This window comes from Rhincodon typus, chromosome 3 (genome assembly GCF_021869965.1).
Source record: "Rhincodon typus isolate 14 chromosome 3, sRhiTyp1.1, whole genome shotgun sequence".
In the NCBI taxonomy this organism is placed as follows: Eukaryota; Metazoa; Chordata; class Chondrichthyes; order Orectolobiformes; family Rhincodontidae; genus Rhincodon; species Rhincodon typus.
The window spans coordinates 100,192,775-100,212,808 of NC_063334.1; the positions used below are offsets into that span (position 1 = coordinate 100,192,775).

At 40.0% G+C, this 20,034-nt stretch overlaps 1 protein-coding gene across 1 annotated transcript in view; it reads right to left on the reverse strand.

The window, feature by feature from the left end:
- Positions 1-5,843, reverse strand: part of ap3b1a (adaptor related protein complex 3 subunit beta 1a) — a 290,460-nt gene extending 284,617 nt beyond the window's left edge. Inside the window, exon 1 of the mRNA XM_048593837.1 lies at positions 5,499-5,843. Coding sequence (XP_048449794.1) covers positions 5,499-5,635 — 137 coding nt within the window. The 5' untranslated portion in view covers positions 5,636-5,843. The remainder of the gene's footprint in view (positions 1-5,498) is intronic.
- Between the last annotated feature and the right edge of the window lie 14,191 nt (positions 5,844-20,034).

Sequence of the window (20,034 nt, forward strand, 5' to 3'; positions counted from 1 at the left end):
TGGGGGGGTGGTGGAGGAGGTGGGGTACGTGCGTAAGTAACTGCACTCCAAGAGTGGAAGAAAGATGTGCTGTTCAACTGTACTAAACAGAACCATTTTAAAAAAAATCACTAACCATTTTCAAAACACAAATTCAAAGACATGCACATCCCCTAACAGGACTGGTGATGTTGAACAATAAAACTAAAATTGATAAGGCATCATGACTCATCCAAAGAAACAGACAGTGAATGCTGCAGAGGCACTGGCCATATTTTCCAGACTTCCTTAGTATCAGTGGTAGCACCCAGCGACTATAAGTTAGTCAATTTAACTTCAGTAGTGGAGAACCTCCAGAAAAAATAATTCAAGAAACAATTATTCGTCACTAGGGCACGTACCAGTTGATTAAGAAAAACAAGTATGGATTTGTTAAGGGCAAATCATGTTACACTATCTTGGGAGTTTTCTTGAATGCTTAACACAAGTTGATGGGATAATGCTGTTTATGTGGTGCTCACTGACTTCATAGAAATACAGACTCCCTGCAGCGTGCAAGCAGGCCATTCAGCCCATCGAGTTCACACTGATCCTGCTTACAGCAACCCACCCAGACCCACCCCCATTCTTGTAACCCTCCATTTCCAACGGCTAACCCACCTAATCTGCAAACCTTTGGACTGAGAAGAAAAAACCCGGGCATCCAGAGGAAACCTAAGCAGACACGAAGAGAACGTGCAAGCTCCACACAGTCACCCAAGGGTGGAATCGAATCCGGCTTAAACAGGTCTTTTGTTAAAAAGGCTATACATTTAATTCTTAGAGCTGAGTTTTTGAAGGGTTGTGGAAATTTTATTCCACGTAGCCAGACAGTTGAGTTTTATTTTTAAAACAAAAAAGGTAAAAGAAACCACACAATTTAACAAAACACTTCTGGGAAATCCCAACTTCAGCTAATTCACAGAATTGTTACTGTATAGGAAGTCATTTGGCCCATCCTGCCTGCACTGGTGGATTTACTTGGACTCACTTCTTAGAAACTATATGTCTGGATTTGATTTGGATGTCTGTTGGGAAAAAGCATACTGGAAAAGAAAGGTTGTTCAGATCAAGTGTGTTTCTGTGACACCCTTGTGAGCTAGTGGGAAACCTGCAGCTAGGAGACTTCTCAATACGGTTTCCTGAAAAATCTGTCTGCTGAAACACCAGACTGTACCACATGACTATTAACTGCTGCATGTGTGCTAGAATTTACAGCGAACAGTCCATAAAACTTATTTTTCCCTCAAGAAATAACCATCAATAGTCAATGGTGTTTTCTCCCATGGTGAGTCGCTGCACAGTGAATTAGTTTTTGATTCTTGCATTGCACGTGTGGTGCTTTGAATTATGTAACGTGAACAAATATGTATATTTTCACACTATAAACTGTGTGTTAACAGTTTTGTAACTTGATGGAATCATCTGTTTCACAATAAATCAATAATTCTCTTTATCAAAGAAATCTGGATGATGGATCTTTTTATTCCAGGTCTTCTAATAGACAAAGCATTAAATTGGCCACGTTAGGAACTGGGTAAAACAACTGAATTTAATGTTATAACCCATGGATTAGTCAAACAAGAGACAAACAGTACTCAACTCCAATCTCTGTCATAATTTGATGAAGTGCCACACAATAGACTCATGAAATAATAGGGACAGTAGGAACATGGATATGAAACTGGCTGAATGACAAGAGATGAAGGAAGGCTTGCAGTAAAATTTCGCAGGGGTGGGTTTTGAGACCTTCACTCTTGCTGATATTTATATTATAATAACCTAGACGTTGGTGCACTGGATGAAACTGACATGTCTGGATGATATAAATCCCTGAAAATTTTGAACTGAGAAGCATTATGTAGAACTTCAGAAGGGTTATAGTTCGAGGAATAGGCTGATGTTCAACACTGAAGAGTGTGAAATGACTCATTTTTGAAAGAGAAGGCAATGCTAAAGAAAGCACAAGTCATTGAAGGTGGTAGTACAGATTCAACAGTAGCTATATAAAGCATACAGTAACCTAGGCTTAATTAATCAGGAACAAGAGTAAGAAAGTTATCAAAGAAAAAAAGAATTGCAGCTACTACAAATCTGAACCAAAAACAGAATTTGATTTGATTTTGTTTTGCTTTCTTATTGTCACATGCACCCAAGTACAGTGAAAAGTTTTTTGCGTGCCGTACATGCAGATCATAACATATAAAGATCATAGCATGACTGAACACAGCAAGGAATACAAAGTTATTATTGTAAAGACGGTGCACAAAAACCAAGATCAACATTAGATCTCAAATTTGAGCAGTCCATTCAGAAGTCTAATAACAGCAGTGAAGAAGCTCTTCTTGAACCTGTTGTCTAAGTGCATTTAAGCTTTTGTGTTTTCTGCCTGAAGGAAGAAGTTGGAAGAGATTATAACTGGGGTGGGAGGGTCTTTCCAAGGCAGAGAAGGGAAGATGGAGTCAATGGATGGAAAGCTGGCTTGCGTGATGATCTGAGCTGTGTGCTGGAAAAACTCAGCAGGTTTGGCAGCATCTGTGGAAAGAAAGCAGAGTTACGGACTTGAAACGTTAATGCTGCCTTCTCTCCACAGGAGATGTTAAACTTGTATAACCTCAACTTGAGCATCACACGTCACCCCATACTTTTTTTTTTTTTTTTTTTTTAAATTCACACACAGGACATGGGCATTACTGGCTGGGCCAGCATTTGTTACCTCTCCCAAATGCCTTTGAGAAGATGGCGTTGACTGCATTCTTGAACCACTGCAGTCCATATACTGTAGGTTGACCCACAATGCCCTTAAGGCAGGGAATTCCACGATTTTGACCCGGTGACAGTAAAGGGATGGCAATATATTTCCAAGTTAGCATGGTGACTGGCTTAGAGGGGAACTTGCAAGTAGTAGTTTTCCCATGCATCTGCTGCCCTTAGCCTTCCAGGTGGAAATGGTCATGAGTTTGGAAGATGTTTTCAAGGATCTTTGTAATATCCACAAGCTGTAGTTCAAAAATTCACCAAACTGGTCCTACTGAGCATTGGAGGAGGAGTTGCGGTGCCAGTCAAGTGGGCTGCTTTGTTCCTGGATGGAGTCAAGCTTCTTGAGCATTGTTGGAGCTGCTCAAGTGGGCAGTATTCCATCACATTCCTGACGTGTCAGGTAGGTGGTGGACAGACTTTAGGCAGTCAGATGGAGAGTTACTCGCTGCAGTACTCCTAGCTTATGCAGTCACTGTGCTTCTATACAAAGTCCAGTCTTTGTCAATGCCAACCCCCAGGATGTTCGAAGTGGGACATTCAGTGATGGAAACACCGTTAAATGTCAAGGGGCCAATAGTTAGATTGTCTTTAACTGAAGATGATCATTACCTGGCATTTCTGTGACACGAATTTAGGTCACTACCCTGAGCAACTCCTGCAGAGGTGCCCTGGAGCCGAGATGACTGACTTCCAACAATAACAACCACTTTCCTATGACTCCAACTAGCACAGAGTTTGCCCCCTGATTTCCATTGATTGCAGTTTTCCTAAGGCTACTTGGCCCCATTTGGAGTCAAATGTGGCCTTTATGTTAAGGGCTTTCACTCTCTCTCAGAATTCAGCACTTCTGTCCATATTAAACCAAAACTGTAACGGGGTCAGGAGCTGAGGAGCCCTAGCAGAACCCAAACTGGGTGTCAATGAGCAGGTTATCGCTGAGCAGGTGCTGTTTGACAGCACTGCTAAAGACATTTCAACACTGACGCTATAATGGTTTTAACAGGTGTATTTAGTCCTTTGTTTTGAAGAAAGGTTGAGGCAGAAGTGACGAGCAGTCTGCTTCAAAGCCCATAAACCCCAAAGGGGCCTTGGGGTTTTTTCCTAAATTTGGAAAAGCAGCAGCCTGAATGGGTGGTGTCAAGCTCCCACAGAACCAAGATTTTTAGTTTTAGTTTTTCAGTAGCAGTTGCTGGGGTCTTGAAGCTGGATGTGGAAGCTGTTCTTCCTCTCTCTGTTACAGCTAAAAGCTGGGGATTCTCTTCCTGCTGCTAGAATTGCATGTGAGACACTATTTTATTGAATTTGCCTTTGCCAAGGGTGTGTTTAAGAGTTAAAAAGATGTAGAGCTGGATGAACACAGCAGGCCAAGCAGCATCAGAGGAGCAGGAAGGCTGACGTTTCGGGCCTAGACCCTTCTTCAGAAAGGGTGCTCTGATGCTGCTTGGCCTGCTGTGTTCATTCAGCTCTACACCTTGTTATCTCAGATTCTCCAGCATCTGCAGTTCCTACTATCTCTGTGTTTAAGAGTTACTGTTTAGCAGTTAATCTATTATTCCGTTAAGTTTTCCAGCAGTTAGGTTATTCCAATTTTTATTGTATTTTAACTATATGTGCAAAGAGTGATATTTTTTGCTTCAAGACTGGTAGTTTCACAAATCAAATTGTATCTAGAACACAACACCTGGCCTAGGCTGTCATAATGATGGGGTGTGCGCGCACATGGTGGTTGGTCTGGTCTGGTCTATAATAGCACTACAAGGATAGGAAGTAATTGGAAAGAACGCACAAAGCAATGAGTGTGGTTCCAGGGATGAGGAACTTCAGTTACATGGATAAATTGAAGAAGTTTGGGCTACTTACTTTGTAGAAGAGAAAGTTTAAACAAGATTCGATAGAGGTATCCAACATCTCACAGGCCTCTCGACATGGTAGAATACAGAAATAAAATCCCACTTTTAGAAGGATCAAGAACAAGGTGCCGCTGTTGGACTGGAGTGGACAAGGTCAAAAATCATATGACACCAAGTTATAGTCCAACAGGCTTATTTGAAGACACAAGCTTTCAGAGTCTCACCTGAAGACAGAGAGAGACTCCCAAAAGTCGTGTCTTCAAATAAGCCTGTTGGCCTATAGCTTGGTGTTGTGATTTTTGACAAAGAACAAGTGCACAGATTGAAATTAAGTGGCAAAAGAAGCAATGGTGAGTGGATGAAAGAGAGGTTTGGAACACATCAACAATCTGGAACAAATAGTCTTAAGGTATAGTTTAATTGTAGCATCTAAAAAAGTGAAGTAGATCGTCATTTGAAAGGGGACACTACATAGTCTTAGTGAGATAGCAATAAATAGCTTTAAGTAAATTGCTCATTCAGAAAATGATGCAAACATGACAGGCCAAATAGCCCCCTTCAAAGCTGTCACAACTGAGAGTCTCTCATCATGTGATGTTTGTAAAGTGGCCACACTCAATAATTTACAGCGCTTCAACCTAAAACGAAAGCTGGGAAAAGAAGCACCGATGTAATGGACCAAGTACTTGCTCACAGTAAAACGTTTAGTCGCCTTGAGACATGGATTAGCACGAGAAAATAAGTTTGCCAAAGGTCTTTCACGAAAACTATGTCTCACAACAAGGACTAGTAGCATGAAAGAGTTCCTGTGTCAGAGAACAGAGCAGAAGGAGTGTGTAAAATCCGGCATACAGGGGCTCTCTAACTTACTTCTTGTAGTCTACGCTGAAGAGCCGGAACCCAGCTGCTGCCCCTCCTCCTGAAGTCACGGCCGTGGCTTCTTGGCCCAACTCGGTCGATTCACTCCCCAGAGTCTGGTCGTTGTAGGACATGCTGTTGGTCGCCATACTCGTCCTGAGGCTCTCGTCCCGTACCCCAAACACCAGCTGCCAAAGTGATGTGAACGGTTAGTTTAATCTGTGCAATGTTGAAACGTCCCCGCCGCCTGCCAGCCGGTCCCTACTCGAGCGACACCGGAAGTGTGACGGGGGGGAAGAGGTCAGCTGACACGGAGATCACATGACCCGGCGGCTGCCATGGAAACGCCCCTTGCACACAACCCTCATGACGCCGCCCTGCTCAACTGGAGGGCAAAAAAAGGTTGCTTTCTTCTTTAAAAACACTCAATGCAAATTCATGGTAAGGATGTAAGAGAGAGGAGCAGGTCACATTTATGGTCCCTCTTCCCTGTTCCAAAAAGATTCAGGGAGTTATGGTACAAGAGGAAATTGGCCCACAAATATAAGTAAGAAATGCCTTGGGTTTGGTTGTTGGATGGAGTCAAACTCCCAATGTTTGTGTGTTTATCCATATGTTACTGTACAGAACCAAACTGCTACAGTGACTGTGTATGTATACAAAGATATGTTTATGAATAAAGTATGTTTTTAAAGTTTCAGAAAAGCTGGCTCACAAATGAGCCAAATAAAATGAGTGAGATGAACAGTGGTAGATGAAAGTTAATTGAAACTCAATGTCAAAGCCCATGTGATGTAGGAAGGTACATGCTCTCAGAGCATCACCGCTCTAATTATTACAAAGGATTACTACTCTAATAACGTTACTACTATGCACCCAGAGGGAAAAAGGGAAAAAAAACAATACTTGGAAATGAATGTACTGGTCGTATTAGAGCACTACTGACACTACAAACAGGTTGGACTAGTATGCATCATTTGTAAGTTTTACTGGTATTTCGTCAGGATTTTGAAAATTTTTAGCAAATCTTTTAGATTTCTTCTGCACTGTCTGCAATGAACACAGAACAGGAACAAGCCCTTTGGACCACCTTGAAAAGCATTAACATCCTTCCTGTACACATACTCCAGCTGCTAATATAATTTCATTGTAACCTCCCTGCTCCTATTAATGAAGTGTAGAATACTGTATGCTTTATTGACAAAGAACAAAGAAAATTACAGCACAGGAACAGGCCCTTCGGCCCTCCAAGCCTGCGCCGATCCAGATCCTCTATCTAAACCTGTCACCTATTTTCCAAGGATCTGTATCCCTCTGCTCCCTGCACACTCATGTATCTGTCTAGATTCATCTTAAATGACGCTATCATGCCCGCCTCTACCACCTCCGCTGGCAACGCATTCCAGGCACCCACCACCCTCTGCGTAAAGAACTTTCCACGCATATCTCCCTCAAACGTTTCCCCTCTCACCTTGAAATCGTGACCCCTAGTAATTGAGTCCCCCACTCTGGGAAAAAGCTTCTTGCTATCCACCCTGTCTGTACCTCTCATGATTTTGTAGACCTCAATCAGGTCCCCCCCTCAACCTCTGTCTTTCTAATGTAAATAATCCTAATCTACTCAGCCTCTCTTCATAGCTAGAAGAGACAGTTCTGTCTTTGTCTTGCCATTTTAAATGACTTATGTATAAATACCCAGGCCTCTATTCTCTGACACACCCTTTGGAAAAGTGTAGTTTATTTTATTCTGTCTCTCCACACTGTTTGTACCAAAATGTATCACCTCACACTTCACACTGAACTTTATCCACCCACTCAACCAAAGTGCCAATGTTCTTTTGAAGTTCAAAGTTGTCCTCTTCACAGCTTCCAATTCTCCTGAGATTTCTGTCACCCACAAGATTTGAAATTGCACCTCGCACATAAGATCTCAATCATTTATACCTATGTCAGGAAAAGCAAGGGTTCCAAAAGTTAACCCTGGGGGACTTCACTACAAACCTTCTGGCAGCCCAGAAAATATCCATTATCAATTACGCTCTGTTTCCTATTATTCGAAATGTGATAACTTTCTTAACAAGTCTGGTTATTGTGTGGCACTGTATTGAATGCCTTTTGGAAATCCATGTGCACCATATAACAGCTTTGTCCCCACAACAACTCTTAATGCTTCAAAAGGTCCAGCAAATTAGTTAGACATGATTTTCCCTTTATACATCCATACTGACTCTTCTGAATCAACTGATATTTTTCCATGTGTTATTAGCTCTATTCTGAAAAATTGTTGGCATAGTTAACACCAAGGAGGAAAGCCTTAGTCTGTAGGGCTATATAGACAGACTGGTCAGGTGGGCTGAACAGTGCAAATGCAATTTAATCCTGAAATATGTGAGGTCATGCATTTTGGGAGAACTAACAAGGCAAGGGAGTACACGTTGAATGGTAGGACCCTAGGGAGCACAGAGGTTCAGAGGGACCTTTGTGTGCATGTCCATAGATCCTTGAAGGCATCAGGACAGATAGATAAGGTCATGAAGAAGGCCTAAGGAATACCTACCTTGAATAATCAAGACATTGAATACACAAGCAAAGAATTGATGATTGAGCTGTATATAACATTGGTTAGGCCAAAGCTGTAGCACTGTATGGAGTTCTTATTGCCACACAATAGGAAAGATGTGATTGCATTAGAGACAATGCAGAAGAAATTTACCATGATGTTGCCTGGACTGGAGTTAATCAGCTATGAAGAAAAACTAAATAGAAAAGAAGAAGAAACGGCTGACAAGGGATCTGATTAAAGTATACAAAGTTAAATAGATTGAGAGAAACTTTTCCCCTTAGCAGAGGGGTCAAAAACCATCTACAAGATGCACTGCAACAACTCATCAAGGCTCCATAGATAGCACCTTACAAACCAGTACTCTCTACAATCTAATAGGAAAAGGACATCAGGTACATGAGAACTGCACCACCAGCAAGTTCCCCTCCAAACCACACACCATCCTGACTTGGAACAACGTCACTATTCCTTCACTGTCTCTGGAGCAAAATCCTGGAACTTATGAATTGTAGCAGTTCAAGAAGGCAACTCACCACCATCTTCTCAGCACCAATTAGGCATGTGTAATAAATGCTAGGCTAGCCAATGTTGCCCACATCCCATTAATTAATAAATAAATTTTGAAACACACTAACTTGTTTAGGTTTAAAATTAGGCCTTGCAGATGACAAATTCAGAAGGCAACAAGAAAGGAGAGGAAGAGTATTAAAAAAGGAAAAGTAAGGTATACAAATAAAGGCTACCAAAATCAGGAGTTTTAGTTAGAGTACCGTGAGAAGATGAGTCTGTTGTGAAATACCTTCAGAACTATTGAATTTGATTTTGTTTGTAGTGTCCATTATGAGATGTTGTGTTAGCAGTAGATGAGACAACATTGCTCGAAAAATATGAAAATAAATAAAATACAGTCCTCCTACACAACATCTGTGTTCTACTTCAACTTTTTTTCTTTATCTCTCTATTTGTATCTAAGATTTGTACCTAGGTATTTTGTACCTGAAATGGCACCAAGTGGGGCAACATTGTAAACTTTTCACTGTACTCTTGTACTTGAGTACTAATGACAGTTATCCTATAGGGGGTTCTGCTATAATGCGCATTCCAGCAACACGAATTGACAATGATGCAATTGACAAATCAGTGAACAGTATTTCCACAGTGCGAACTTTGTGTTGCCTATAACATGATTACGTCGAGTCCACTGGACTTGATGTTATTGAATGTTTTTCTTTGACCCACAATACTCAAGGTAAAACCTAACCATTGATTCATAAAGTTTTAGCACAACTTCCTTTTTGTTAACTACGCATAGTCTAACACCTGCCTTTCTCACCAAAACCTCACTCTTACATGCTTACAAGCTGAATTATTTTCAGCAGCTGCTTATCTTTGACGTTAACTACAAATCCTAATCCCTCCTTTTGCTCTCATACGAGATAAATATGGGGCACTCAAAGGTTGATGAGGTTTACATGCAAGATTTCATGGCTGCCGTCAAAGCTAGCCTAAGGAATTTGTATAAAAATAGTCAACATACCGGTTCTTGAAATATCAGTTCTCTCTTCTGGAACCTGTTATTGTATAACAGTGAGGAAAATTTCGGGCTTGGTTGGCTGTGGAGCAGGTAGCTTACTAACATTCACTGTCAAGTTCTGTATGGAGAACAGTCACTTGAGCAAGATTGAGAAAGGTCAGTGGTTCCTGTAGAACAGGCCAGTAAAACAGGTGGACCATGGGCTGGACTGTGAATATTCACTTCCCAGCCATGATCATCCTGCAGCCACATTTCCATAATGACAGTTAGATCATATCTGTTCACTTCAGTTAATGCTATCATTTCATCTGCTTTGTTGCAAATGCAGGGGGTGTTTTAATGATAGTGGGGGTTAAAGGGATGGATAGAGGTTACAGAGATAGGGAGGTTTATACCAGCTGTGGAAAGTTATAAGGACACTGGGAATTGAAGGGACGGATAGAGTTGGTCTTAGGGAGGTTGACAGGTATTCAAGAATGTTACAGTTACGGAGTTACGGAAAATTGCAGTTGCAGGAGGTACTGTATTTACAGAGATATAGGGGGCTGGATTAGATTCCTGAGATAGGGATGGATGCAGGGAGCGAGAGACACACACAAACACACGGAGCTTGAGTGTTGAGTGATTTTTTTGGTGCTCTGCCCCTAACCTTGCTTTTCCTATCGGCCCATTATCTCTAAAGCGCGATGTTACGCTGGAACTCAAGTATCGCATTAAAGCAGAACTCTTGTAATTCTAACGTACGAAATGCATCCATTCCAATAGCTTTTCACGGAATGTGTAAGAAACGTACACAAACTGACATGAGGTGGCGCTGCATTCCCGGGTCCCATTGAATAATTGCTGACTGAAAATCGGTGTAAGCAGTGGAGCTAAAATCTTCAGACAGAAATCATTTGATCTGCGTTATACAGCACTTTTCATACCTAAGGATGCCCTAACCAATGTAGTACTTGTAAACATAGTCATTACTATATGAATTACACACAAATAGCTTTATAATAATGACCAGGGTCTAGGCCCGAAACGTCAGCCTGTCTGCTCCTATGATGCTGCTTGGCCTGCTGTGTTCATCCAGCCCTGCACCTTGTTGTCTCAGGTATTGTGCTCTTGTGATTGAGGGATAACTGTCAGCCAGGACACCAGGGATGACTCATTTGAAATAGTATCATCTTTTAATCTACTGGAGAGGTAGCTGGGTCCTTAGGTTAACTCCTTCGCTGAAAGGCAACATTTCCGTCAATGTAACACTCCCTTCATGTCTGCACATATTTTTGCATTTAAGACTTAAGAGTGGGACTTGAAACTACAATTTTCCCATTCAACTCACCGACCAAGTTTCAGCAGACAAATTGGAGGCATTTCACACTCAAGTCTCCATTCCCACTACTAAAAATATTTGGAACCCTTTATAAGGAGTGATTATAGTTATTAGAACATATAATTAATTTGCAGGAATTCATCCATCAGTGTAGGGACCTGGATAACATGCTGCCATTTGAACAAGTCGGGGAAGTGATGGCCTAGTGGTATTATCACTGGACTTTTAACCCAGTGACCCAGATAATGTTCTGGGGTCATGGATTCAAATCCCACCATAGCAGACAGTGGAATTTGAATTTAATGAATATTTGGAATCAACAGTCCATTGCCATTTGACAGGGGAAAATAAGCACCTGGTTTACTAATGTCCTTTAGGGAAGGAAGCTGCTGTCCTAACCTGGTCTGGCCTACATGTGACTCCAGACCCACAACAATGTAGTTGACTGTTAACTGCCCTCTGGCAATTAGGAATGGGCAATAAATGCCGCCTGGACAGTGATGCCCTCATCCTGTGAATGAATAAAAGGAACTGCAGCCATAGGACCAAAGAGAATTTTGACCTGAGACTCTGACAGCACACTTTATCCATGGCTTTCTCTTTTTTCCAGACCTTCTGTCAGAGTTATAGGTAATATGTACAGAATAGGTCACCCAGATGTGGACAGATTCAGACTTGTCTGTGAAACTCCCCATGATAGAATATCTGTGACATTTTCAATATTAATATGAAACCCTTGGCTTTTAAATAAAGGCACCTGTTGAATAACTAAGAAAGTTATGCAAACTTTTCTAAGTTACTGGTTAGGCTTCAACAAGATGAGAATGTCTAATTCTGACACAACGTTGGAGAAAGGACATCAAGACCTTGAAGAGGAGATTCACAAGGATCTACTGGAACAGTATTAGAATGAGATACTTCAATTATTTTGAGTGATGGAAGAAACTGGGATTGTCCTTACAGCAGAGATTAAGGGGAAATGTAATAGAAGTGTTCAGATTTATGAGGGGTTTGATACAGGATGAAATCATTTTCACTTGTTGGAGATTCAGTAACCTCGAGACAAAGATTTAAGGGTTGAAGAACTTTTTTTGTAGTTGTTGTTATGATCTGTAATGTGGTGTCTCAAAGCAACGTGATTCTCAGGCATAGTGCCATAGAAGTTACATTACAAGAAGGGACAGCTTTGATCACCTCTGTCAAGATGCAGCACATCCTTGCCATTCTCTTTCCACCTTTAATCATTTTCCACGCTGTATAAAATTAATAAGGTCAATTACATACAACAAGCAAGGATTTGCAGGGCTTTCTGTTGCCAAAGAGTGATAAGTCAAAAGTCATTAAAAACTATTGGCAACATTTTATCAAAAATTAGCCAACTGTCAATTTTGAGCAGTGTCACAGAGGGTTTTTCTCCAAGACCTCAACTGAGTTTCTCATACAATTCTCCACTGCTGACCTTAGTATGTATGTACCAGAGCCTCTATGGCGCCACTCTTGCATTATCTTTTGTCTGCAGCGGCAGAAGTGTTCCCCACGGCAGAACCTTCTGGGATTTGTGCCACTGAGTCCATATTCAAAGCCTGATTGTGCATAAGGTCAATTGCAGCCAGCCATGAATAGTGAAATAACTCCACAGAGGACAGTATCCTGTCACCATGTCACCCTTTACTTACATGTGGAGAGTCCTTGACACCAATCCAGCTCTCTCAGAGCTAGCTCTCAGAGTAAACAGGATATCTGACACTGCTGTTCTTATCTGTGAGCCAGGGCTCTCTGATTGGACCAGATTAACAGCCCCATCAGGGAACTCATATTCTATGACGTCCATCTTGCTGACCTTGTTGCAATAGCTACAAATAGCCTTTCACAGGTTCCAGTTAATGGGGCTCTTGCACAAATGCTGGGGAAAGTGGGATCTGTACATGAGGACAATCTACACCTTAATGTACAGTGACTAGTTTTCTTGTGAACCACATAACCATGGACATAGAGTGAGTTTTAAACTAAATAGAGGGGGCAAGGACCCAAATTTGGGAAGTAGTGGTGAATCAGAGTGGGGAAAAGAATTAATATGGGAAATGATAAACAAACAATGACAGATTTAAGATTTAAGAGCAAATCAGCAGAAAAGATGAGAGGTTACAAAATTAATAAAAGGATTAAACTTTAGACAATTTATTTGAATGCATATGGCATTCAAAACAAAATAGATAAACTGATAGTACAAACTGAGATAAACAAATATGATCCAGTGATCATTATTGAAACATGGCTGCAGGAAGATCTGGATTGGGACCTAAATATTGAAGGGTATGTGACATTTAGAAAGGACAAGAAATGAGGAAAAGGTGGAAGAGTGGCTCTGCTAATTAAAGACGATATTAGCACCATACAGACAATGTCCTAAATTCAGAAAACCAGGATATTGAAGCAGGCTGGGTAGAGATGAGGAATGATAAAGGCAAGGGGTCACTTGTGGGAATTGTGTGCAGGCCTTCTAACTAACCACATGGTGGCTTAGGAAATTAAGGGATTTGGGAGATTGTCAAAAGGGTGCAGCAATTATCATGGGGGAATTTTAAACTATACATGAACTGGAAAAATCAGGAGGGAAAAAATAGTCTAGATGAAGAATTTATTGAATGTGTTGTGGTGGATTATTTTCCAAAATAATCTCAGGAGCCTTGAGGTACAGGTCAACCATCATTTATTGAGCCATCACTGGGAGAGTCAACCCCAGAAAAGATGGCAAAGCAGCACTCTAACTCAATGAGGATTCATCAGATATTTATACATTGAAAGTCACGTAGACAATACATTACTTGAATTTCAAAATGGTCTGTTTTAGATAAATACATTGTTTTTACACATTTCAAAAATGGCAAAGTGCCTTTTACCCTTGGTCTGACCATTCCCTATTTTCCCAGGTGCCATCCCATCTCCTCTCCAAAACCTGTGCTTCATTCCCATCCTTGATTAAACCCAATTGCCTTGTCTTTCTCAGCAGGGTGATCCTGACATTGCATTTCCAAATAAGGCCTCAGGATTAATGCTGGCTCAGCCACATTGCAATTTCACAGAAACTTTGTCTATCTGCTGAATCAGCATCTAAGCATATTTATGCAGATTGACTAATTTTTCTTTTAACCTGACCACTTTCTTGAATAAGAATAACTGAAAATGAATCTTAAATGATTTATAAGATTATTGCATATGAAGTTAACTAAAATTCTCTATCTTATTCAATGCCAGCTGGAAATTCACATGGATTTACAGGTCAGCCCATGTCATACCCAAGTTTCCCCCTCGCAAATGTTTTCAGAACAATTTCTTAGACCAGCATGTTCTGGCACCAACCAGACAGTAGGCTATATCAGACCTGGTTTTGGCCAATAAAAGGATTTATTATTGACCCCACAGTGAAAGCAACTCTGAGTAACAGCGATCATAACATGATTGAATTTTACAAATAGTTTAAAGAAGAGAAGTATGGGTCCAAAAATAGAACTTTGATTTTGAAGAAGGGCAATTATGAGAGAATGAAAGCAGAGCAAGTGAAAGTGAACTGACAATTTAGCTTATGGGATAGGTCAGGAGAGATGCAATGCCAAATATTTAAGGGGATGTTCCAGAAAGTGCAGAATGGATACATTCTAACAAATAAGAAACTTTCTAAGGGATGGACCCACTATCCATGGTTCAGTAAAAAAGCCAAAGATAGAATTAAACTGAAAGAAAAGACATAATTTTGAAAAGATAGGCAAAACGATTACAAAAAATTAATGAGAGAAATATTAGTAAAACAAGAGAAGGTTAGCCAAAAACATAACACAGATAGGAACAGTTACTTCAGATATTTAAAAGAAAGAAAAGTTAACAAAGTAAGTCCTGTAGTCTATGAGTCTGGGGAATTAGTAATGGAGGATAAAGAGAGGGCAGATGAATTGAAAAGATATTTTGCATCAGTCTTCACTAAAGAGGATACAAGTAGAATCCCGGAAATATTGGTAAATCAGTAATTGCAAGGGAGTGACATATTTAAGAAAAATTACAATTACCAGAGAAATAGTACTGAATAAATTGTTGGAACTGCAAGTTGGCAAGTCCTCAGGTCCTGATGGACTTCATCCGAGCATCTCAAAAAAATTAGTTGGTGGTATAGTTGATGCCTTAGTTTCAATTTTTCAAAACTCATTAGATTTGGGGAAGGTTCTTTATATTGGAAAACGGCTTATGTACCTCCATTATCCAAGAAGGGAGGGAATCAGAAAGCCGAAAGCCACAGGCCAGCTAACTTTTGTGATTCAAAAATCATGTTAAACTGATTTATTGGAATTCTTTGAAGAAGGAACTTGTACTATTGATAAAGGGGAACCAGTGGATTTATTGCATTTAGATTTCCAGAAGGTATTTCATAAGGTGCCACATCAAAAGTTATTGTGGAAAGTAAAAGCTCTGCATGGGCTAAATATTGCTAACAGGAGGCAGAAAGTAGGAATAAAGACAAGGTTAAGACAACTTCAACACAAGAATGCCTCCTCCTCCAACTTGAACACTTTGAACCCTGTTCCAGATCTTTCCTGCTTCAGAATGTAACTCCACCCATCTCCCAATGTGATATCAAAAGTCAAATAATTTATTAAGCTGCAGCTCCTGAGAAAACAACATTAATGTAATAGCCATAACCTAATGGGAACCATGACTTATCCCACTACCTTAATCCTAATGCAAGATAAGATAAACAGTACAACTAGAATAGATAGTGTGAACCACAAAGACATTGTGGGTTCAAGTGTAATAGACACCACAACAATAAACAAGAATATAAATGCAAGAAAGATCAATTACTCTTTAGATTAACCCTGTCGCTTTCAGTGGTAGGCAGAAATGCTCATAAACAAGGGAAGCTGACACCTGGGCAGAGATTTCTTGGTGGGGTTTTGGTTAAACATTCCTGTAGGTCCTCTTCCATTCCTCTTCCATCCATTATTTCATACCGACAACTGAGTATTGGATGAGTTGCTTGCTTATGTTTTCTCAATGCTTTCTTGAAATATATACTCAGGATTGAAAAATCATCCTGATGTCAGGTTCCCATTGCCTGTAGAAAATTCAGACCCTTCCTTGTCTGTCAGATAAATCTGCTTATGTCATTTCTATTAATTAGCATTACTGCGTGAAATATTGTGTTTTAATTAGATTCAAACTGACATTTCACCTGGAAAATAACTAATGCTTGCAATTGCTTTTCCTAAGAGATGATTTGCCAGTCTTTATTTAGCCTTTTGGATAGAGAAAGAAAATTGGAATGGACTGGGGTCACTGGGATTTGTGGGTCACCAAAGATTAATTCCATCTGGTTCATCAAGACACAAAACTTATAATACCAGAAAATTGAGGTACAGACACATCCTCCAGATCAAAGTGCCAACATCTGGATAGTCAGCTATGCAGGACAGAAAATGAAGAATATGGAATTATTACAAAATTGAAGTATTTTGATGTAATGAAAACAGTAATGTACAACATAGCATGTCTAAATTTCATGAATATGTTGCTAGGCATTCCTTTCCAATAGTTGTCTTATTACAGAAACATATAATTTAAATGGAAAATCATTTGTCTGTAAAATTATAGTCTTGGCAACTAATTGAAATAGAATGCTCGATTTGCTTTCTAATTTGTATGAAATAAACAATTTTTAAAACATTATGTATCCATAGAAAACCGCAACCACATTTTTAGTCCAATTTGGACAGTTATAAAATCAGACAAGTTACCTGTCTTAACTAATACTTTTTTTTTTAATAATGAATGCCCAGAACATCCTTAGTACAGTAATTATTTGAAGAACTACATTGACCCAGATTTTACTGTGCTAATGACAGCACAGATGTCAGCATTTGCCATCATTGCATAAGTGAGAGAGCCAAAACTATACAGAGTGAGAACTGTAGCATGGTAGATCTGGAAGCTGTTATGATCTGTTTTTCACCACAGTGGATGCTTTGCTACTGCAGTCACCAAATTCAAGATAAAAATGAAAGAAATAGCACTGTCAAGAATTTGAACTGACTGCACGCAAATACTGAAGTATTTTTACTACAGTAAAGGCTGATGTTTTCAGGCAGAACGCGCTGATAGAGTCACTTCACAATAAACAAGAATTCATTGAGGCCAAGGGAGATTGGAAGGCATTTCAATGTTCAAAACAGTTGTGAAAGGGATCTCTCTTACTTTATGGTGCAGTTTACTTATTTAGACACAATTTATCTGACTTTTTACAAAATAGACATTTATGATTTTTCGAAACAACTGATATCATTTGACTGACTTTTAAAAAAAAGTTTAATTTTTTAACTTTCTTTTTAAAAAGATCTGCTGAAATTTATTCTTTTATTTTAGTTGCTTTCTGGCAGATAGACTAATACCTAACTAACTCTCCGCTAATAAGAGCAGTTCTTCTTTCAGGTCTGTCAGCTGTGGCATTCCCCACGAGCATGTTTCATACACCAAAGGTGCCCAGTGGCATTCACCTTAGGAAGGTCAAGTGAAGGAGATCAGTCCAGTTACACATTGTTTTGAAGGGACATAGAGAAGAAGAACAGCAGGAGGTTAGCATAGATTTTGCTGTAACTATCTAACTCATAAGTAAATTGACTTGCTTTCAAAAGGGTGTTAGAAGTCAGCGTGTCAAAATTGTCTAGTTATGTTTATAGGCTCCCTGCACAGCATCAGGCAAGCAACTCTCATCAGTGTATATGCCACTGTGATGAACAACCCTGAAGAAGCCAAGGAAAATTTTTCTGAAGATATCTGTTTTTTTGATTGTTATTGTGCCAAATTTAGACAAGCTAATCATTTTTGGTGACTTCAACGCAGCAGTTGGTGCTGATCAACAGATGTGGAAAAGGGTCATTTGAATAATTGGAATTGAAAGGTGTAAAGAAATTATCTCCTCTTGCTGAAGATATGTTAAGGATATGAGCACTGAATCATCAACAAAGTTTTCTGGCTCCCTAATAGCAACACAATGTCTTGGATGCATTGGCTTTTAGTTATCTATGTGGTCACCAGCCAGAGAGATGGGCAGGATGTGCATATGATGAAAACCATGTGTATTGTTGACTGCTGTATTAACAGGCATCTTATCACTTCAAAGCTAATCATTAAGATGTATCCCCTTTGGTACACCCAGGGTATGAAGATCCAGAAGAATTTCAGTGTCTTAAGATATATTCCAGGCTTCTGTGGGAGTCGGAAGAACATTGAAGGGGCCCTGACATTAATTTTCAAATCCTCTCTGGCCACAGAAGAGCTGCAAGAGGACTGGAGAACAGCTACTGTGATGTCATTATTGAAAAGGGTGGTAGGGATAAACCAGGGAACTGTGGGACAGTGGGGTTAACATTAGTGGTATAGAAACATTTGGAAAAACATCTGAGGGATGGAATTGATTTCTACTTGGAGAGGCAAATGTTAATCAATGATAGTCAATATAGCTTTGTCTGAGAGAGATCATGTGTGACAAGTTCGGGTTTTCTGTGGAGTTGTGTAGGTGAGGGTAGTGCACTAGTCTACTTGGACTCCAGTAAGTCTTTTGAGAAGGCATTGCATGGGAGACTGATCAAGAAGGTAAGAAATCATAGGATTCAGGGCAATTTAGAAAGTTTGATCTAAAATTAGATCAGTGGCAGAAAGCAGAGTGTGATGGTTAAAGGTTGCTTTTGTGACTGGACACTTCTCCATCAGTGTACTGCAGGATTTGGTGCTGAGTCCTTTGCTGTTTGTAGTGTATATTAATTTTTATCTCGACATGAACATAGGACATTAATCAGTAAATTTTCAAATGAAATCAAGTTGACAGTGTGAAGATAGAATACAGGATGATCAAATTGGGCGAGTCAGATAGGTAGGGTGGTGGCAAATAGAATTTAACCCGGAAAAGTGTGAGGTGATGCATTTTGGAAGGACTAACAATGCAAGGGAGTACATGATGAATAGTAGGATCCTAGACAATACAAAGGATTAGAGAGACATGGGTGTGCATTTCCATAAATCCTAGAAGGCAAAAAAAGGTGGAAAAGGTATTTAAGAAGGCACATGGGATACTTCCCTTTATTAGGCAATGCATTGAATATAAGAGAATGGGCATTATGAAGGGAGGTTATGATGGAGCTGTGCATCAATCAAAGGCAATAGTGGCTATAGGAAGGATATGATTGCTCGAGAGATAATCAAGAGGACTTTCACTAGTATAGGCTGAATTTGATTTTCTTAGAGCAGAGATGGCTAAGTGGGGGGACCTGATTAGTATTCAAAATTATGATGGGCATAGATCAAGTTGATAAGAAGAAAATAACCAAGGATCATACATTTAAGGTAAGAGGCAAGAGGTTTAGAGGAATTGAAGGATTTTTTTTAACCCAGTGGATGGTGGATATCTGGAATCACTGCATGAAAGGGTGATAGAGGGAAAGCCATCACAACATTTAAGACATATTTAGATGAATACTTGAAATGCTATGGCACAAGACTGCAAACCATGTGCTGAAAAATGTTTGAGTAGATAGGTGTTTGATGACTGGCACAGACATAATGGGCTGAAGAGTCTCTTTCTGTTCCATAAAATTCTAAGACTATGACCCAGTCATAGTAGGATCTCTCTCAGAAACTTAAAAATTTCCTGCGTACTGCAACAGTCAACATTCCTGAGATCAACCAGGCAACCTTTAGGGATATGGAGTACTCCACTGCTCAAGTGGACCTTGGCCCTCTCATAAGCAGCAAAATTGATTTGATGAAAATAATGAGTTAATTCAGAAATTACTAGAGAACAAGCATTATCTCTACAGCACTTACCTCAAAAACATGCTGTCACGATCCGTGCACAATGCCAAACAAAACATCAACAGGGCTGCTCAATGCATGTTAAGAGGAATGCAAGATTCTTGGTTGAATCAGAAGACACGGAATCTCAGTCCTGTGCAGATCACAAAGGCTTGGACACATTCTACTAAGTGCTGAAATCCCTCTGCAGTCCCCAGTTTGTAGTTTCATCACTAATCCTTGGTGATGGTGAGTCAACAGCGCTCACCGAAAAACCCAAAGTCTAGAAAGATGGGCA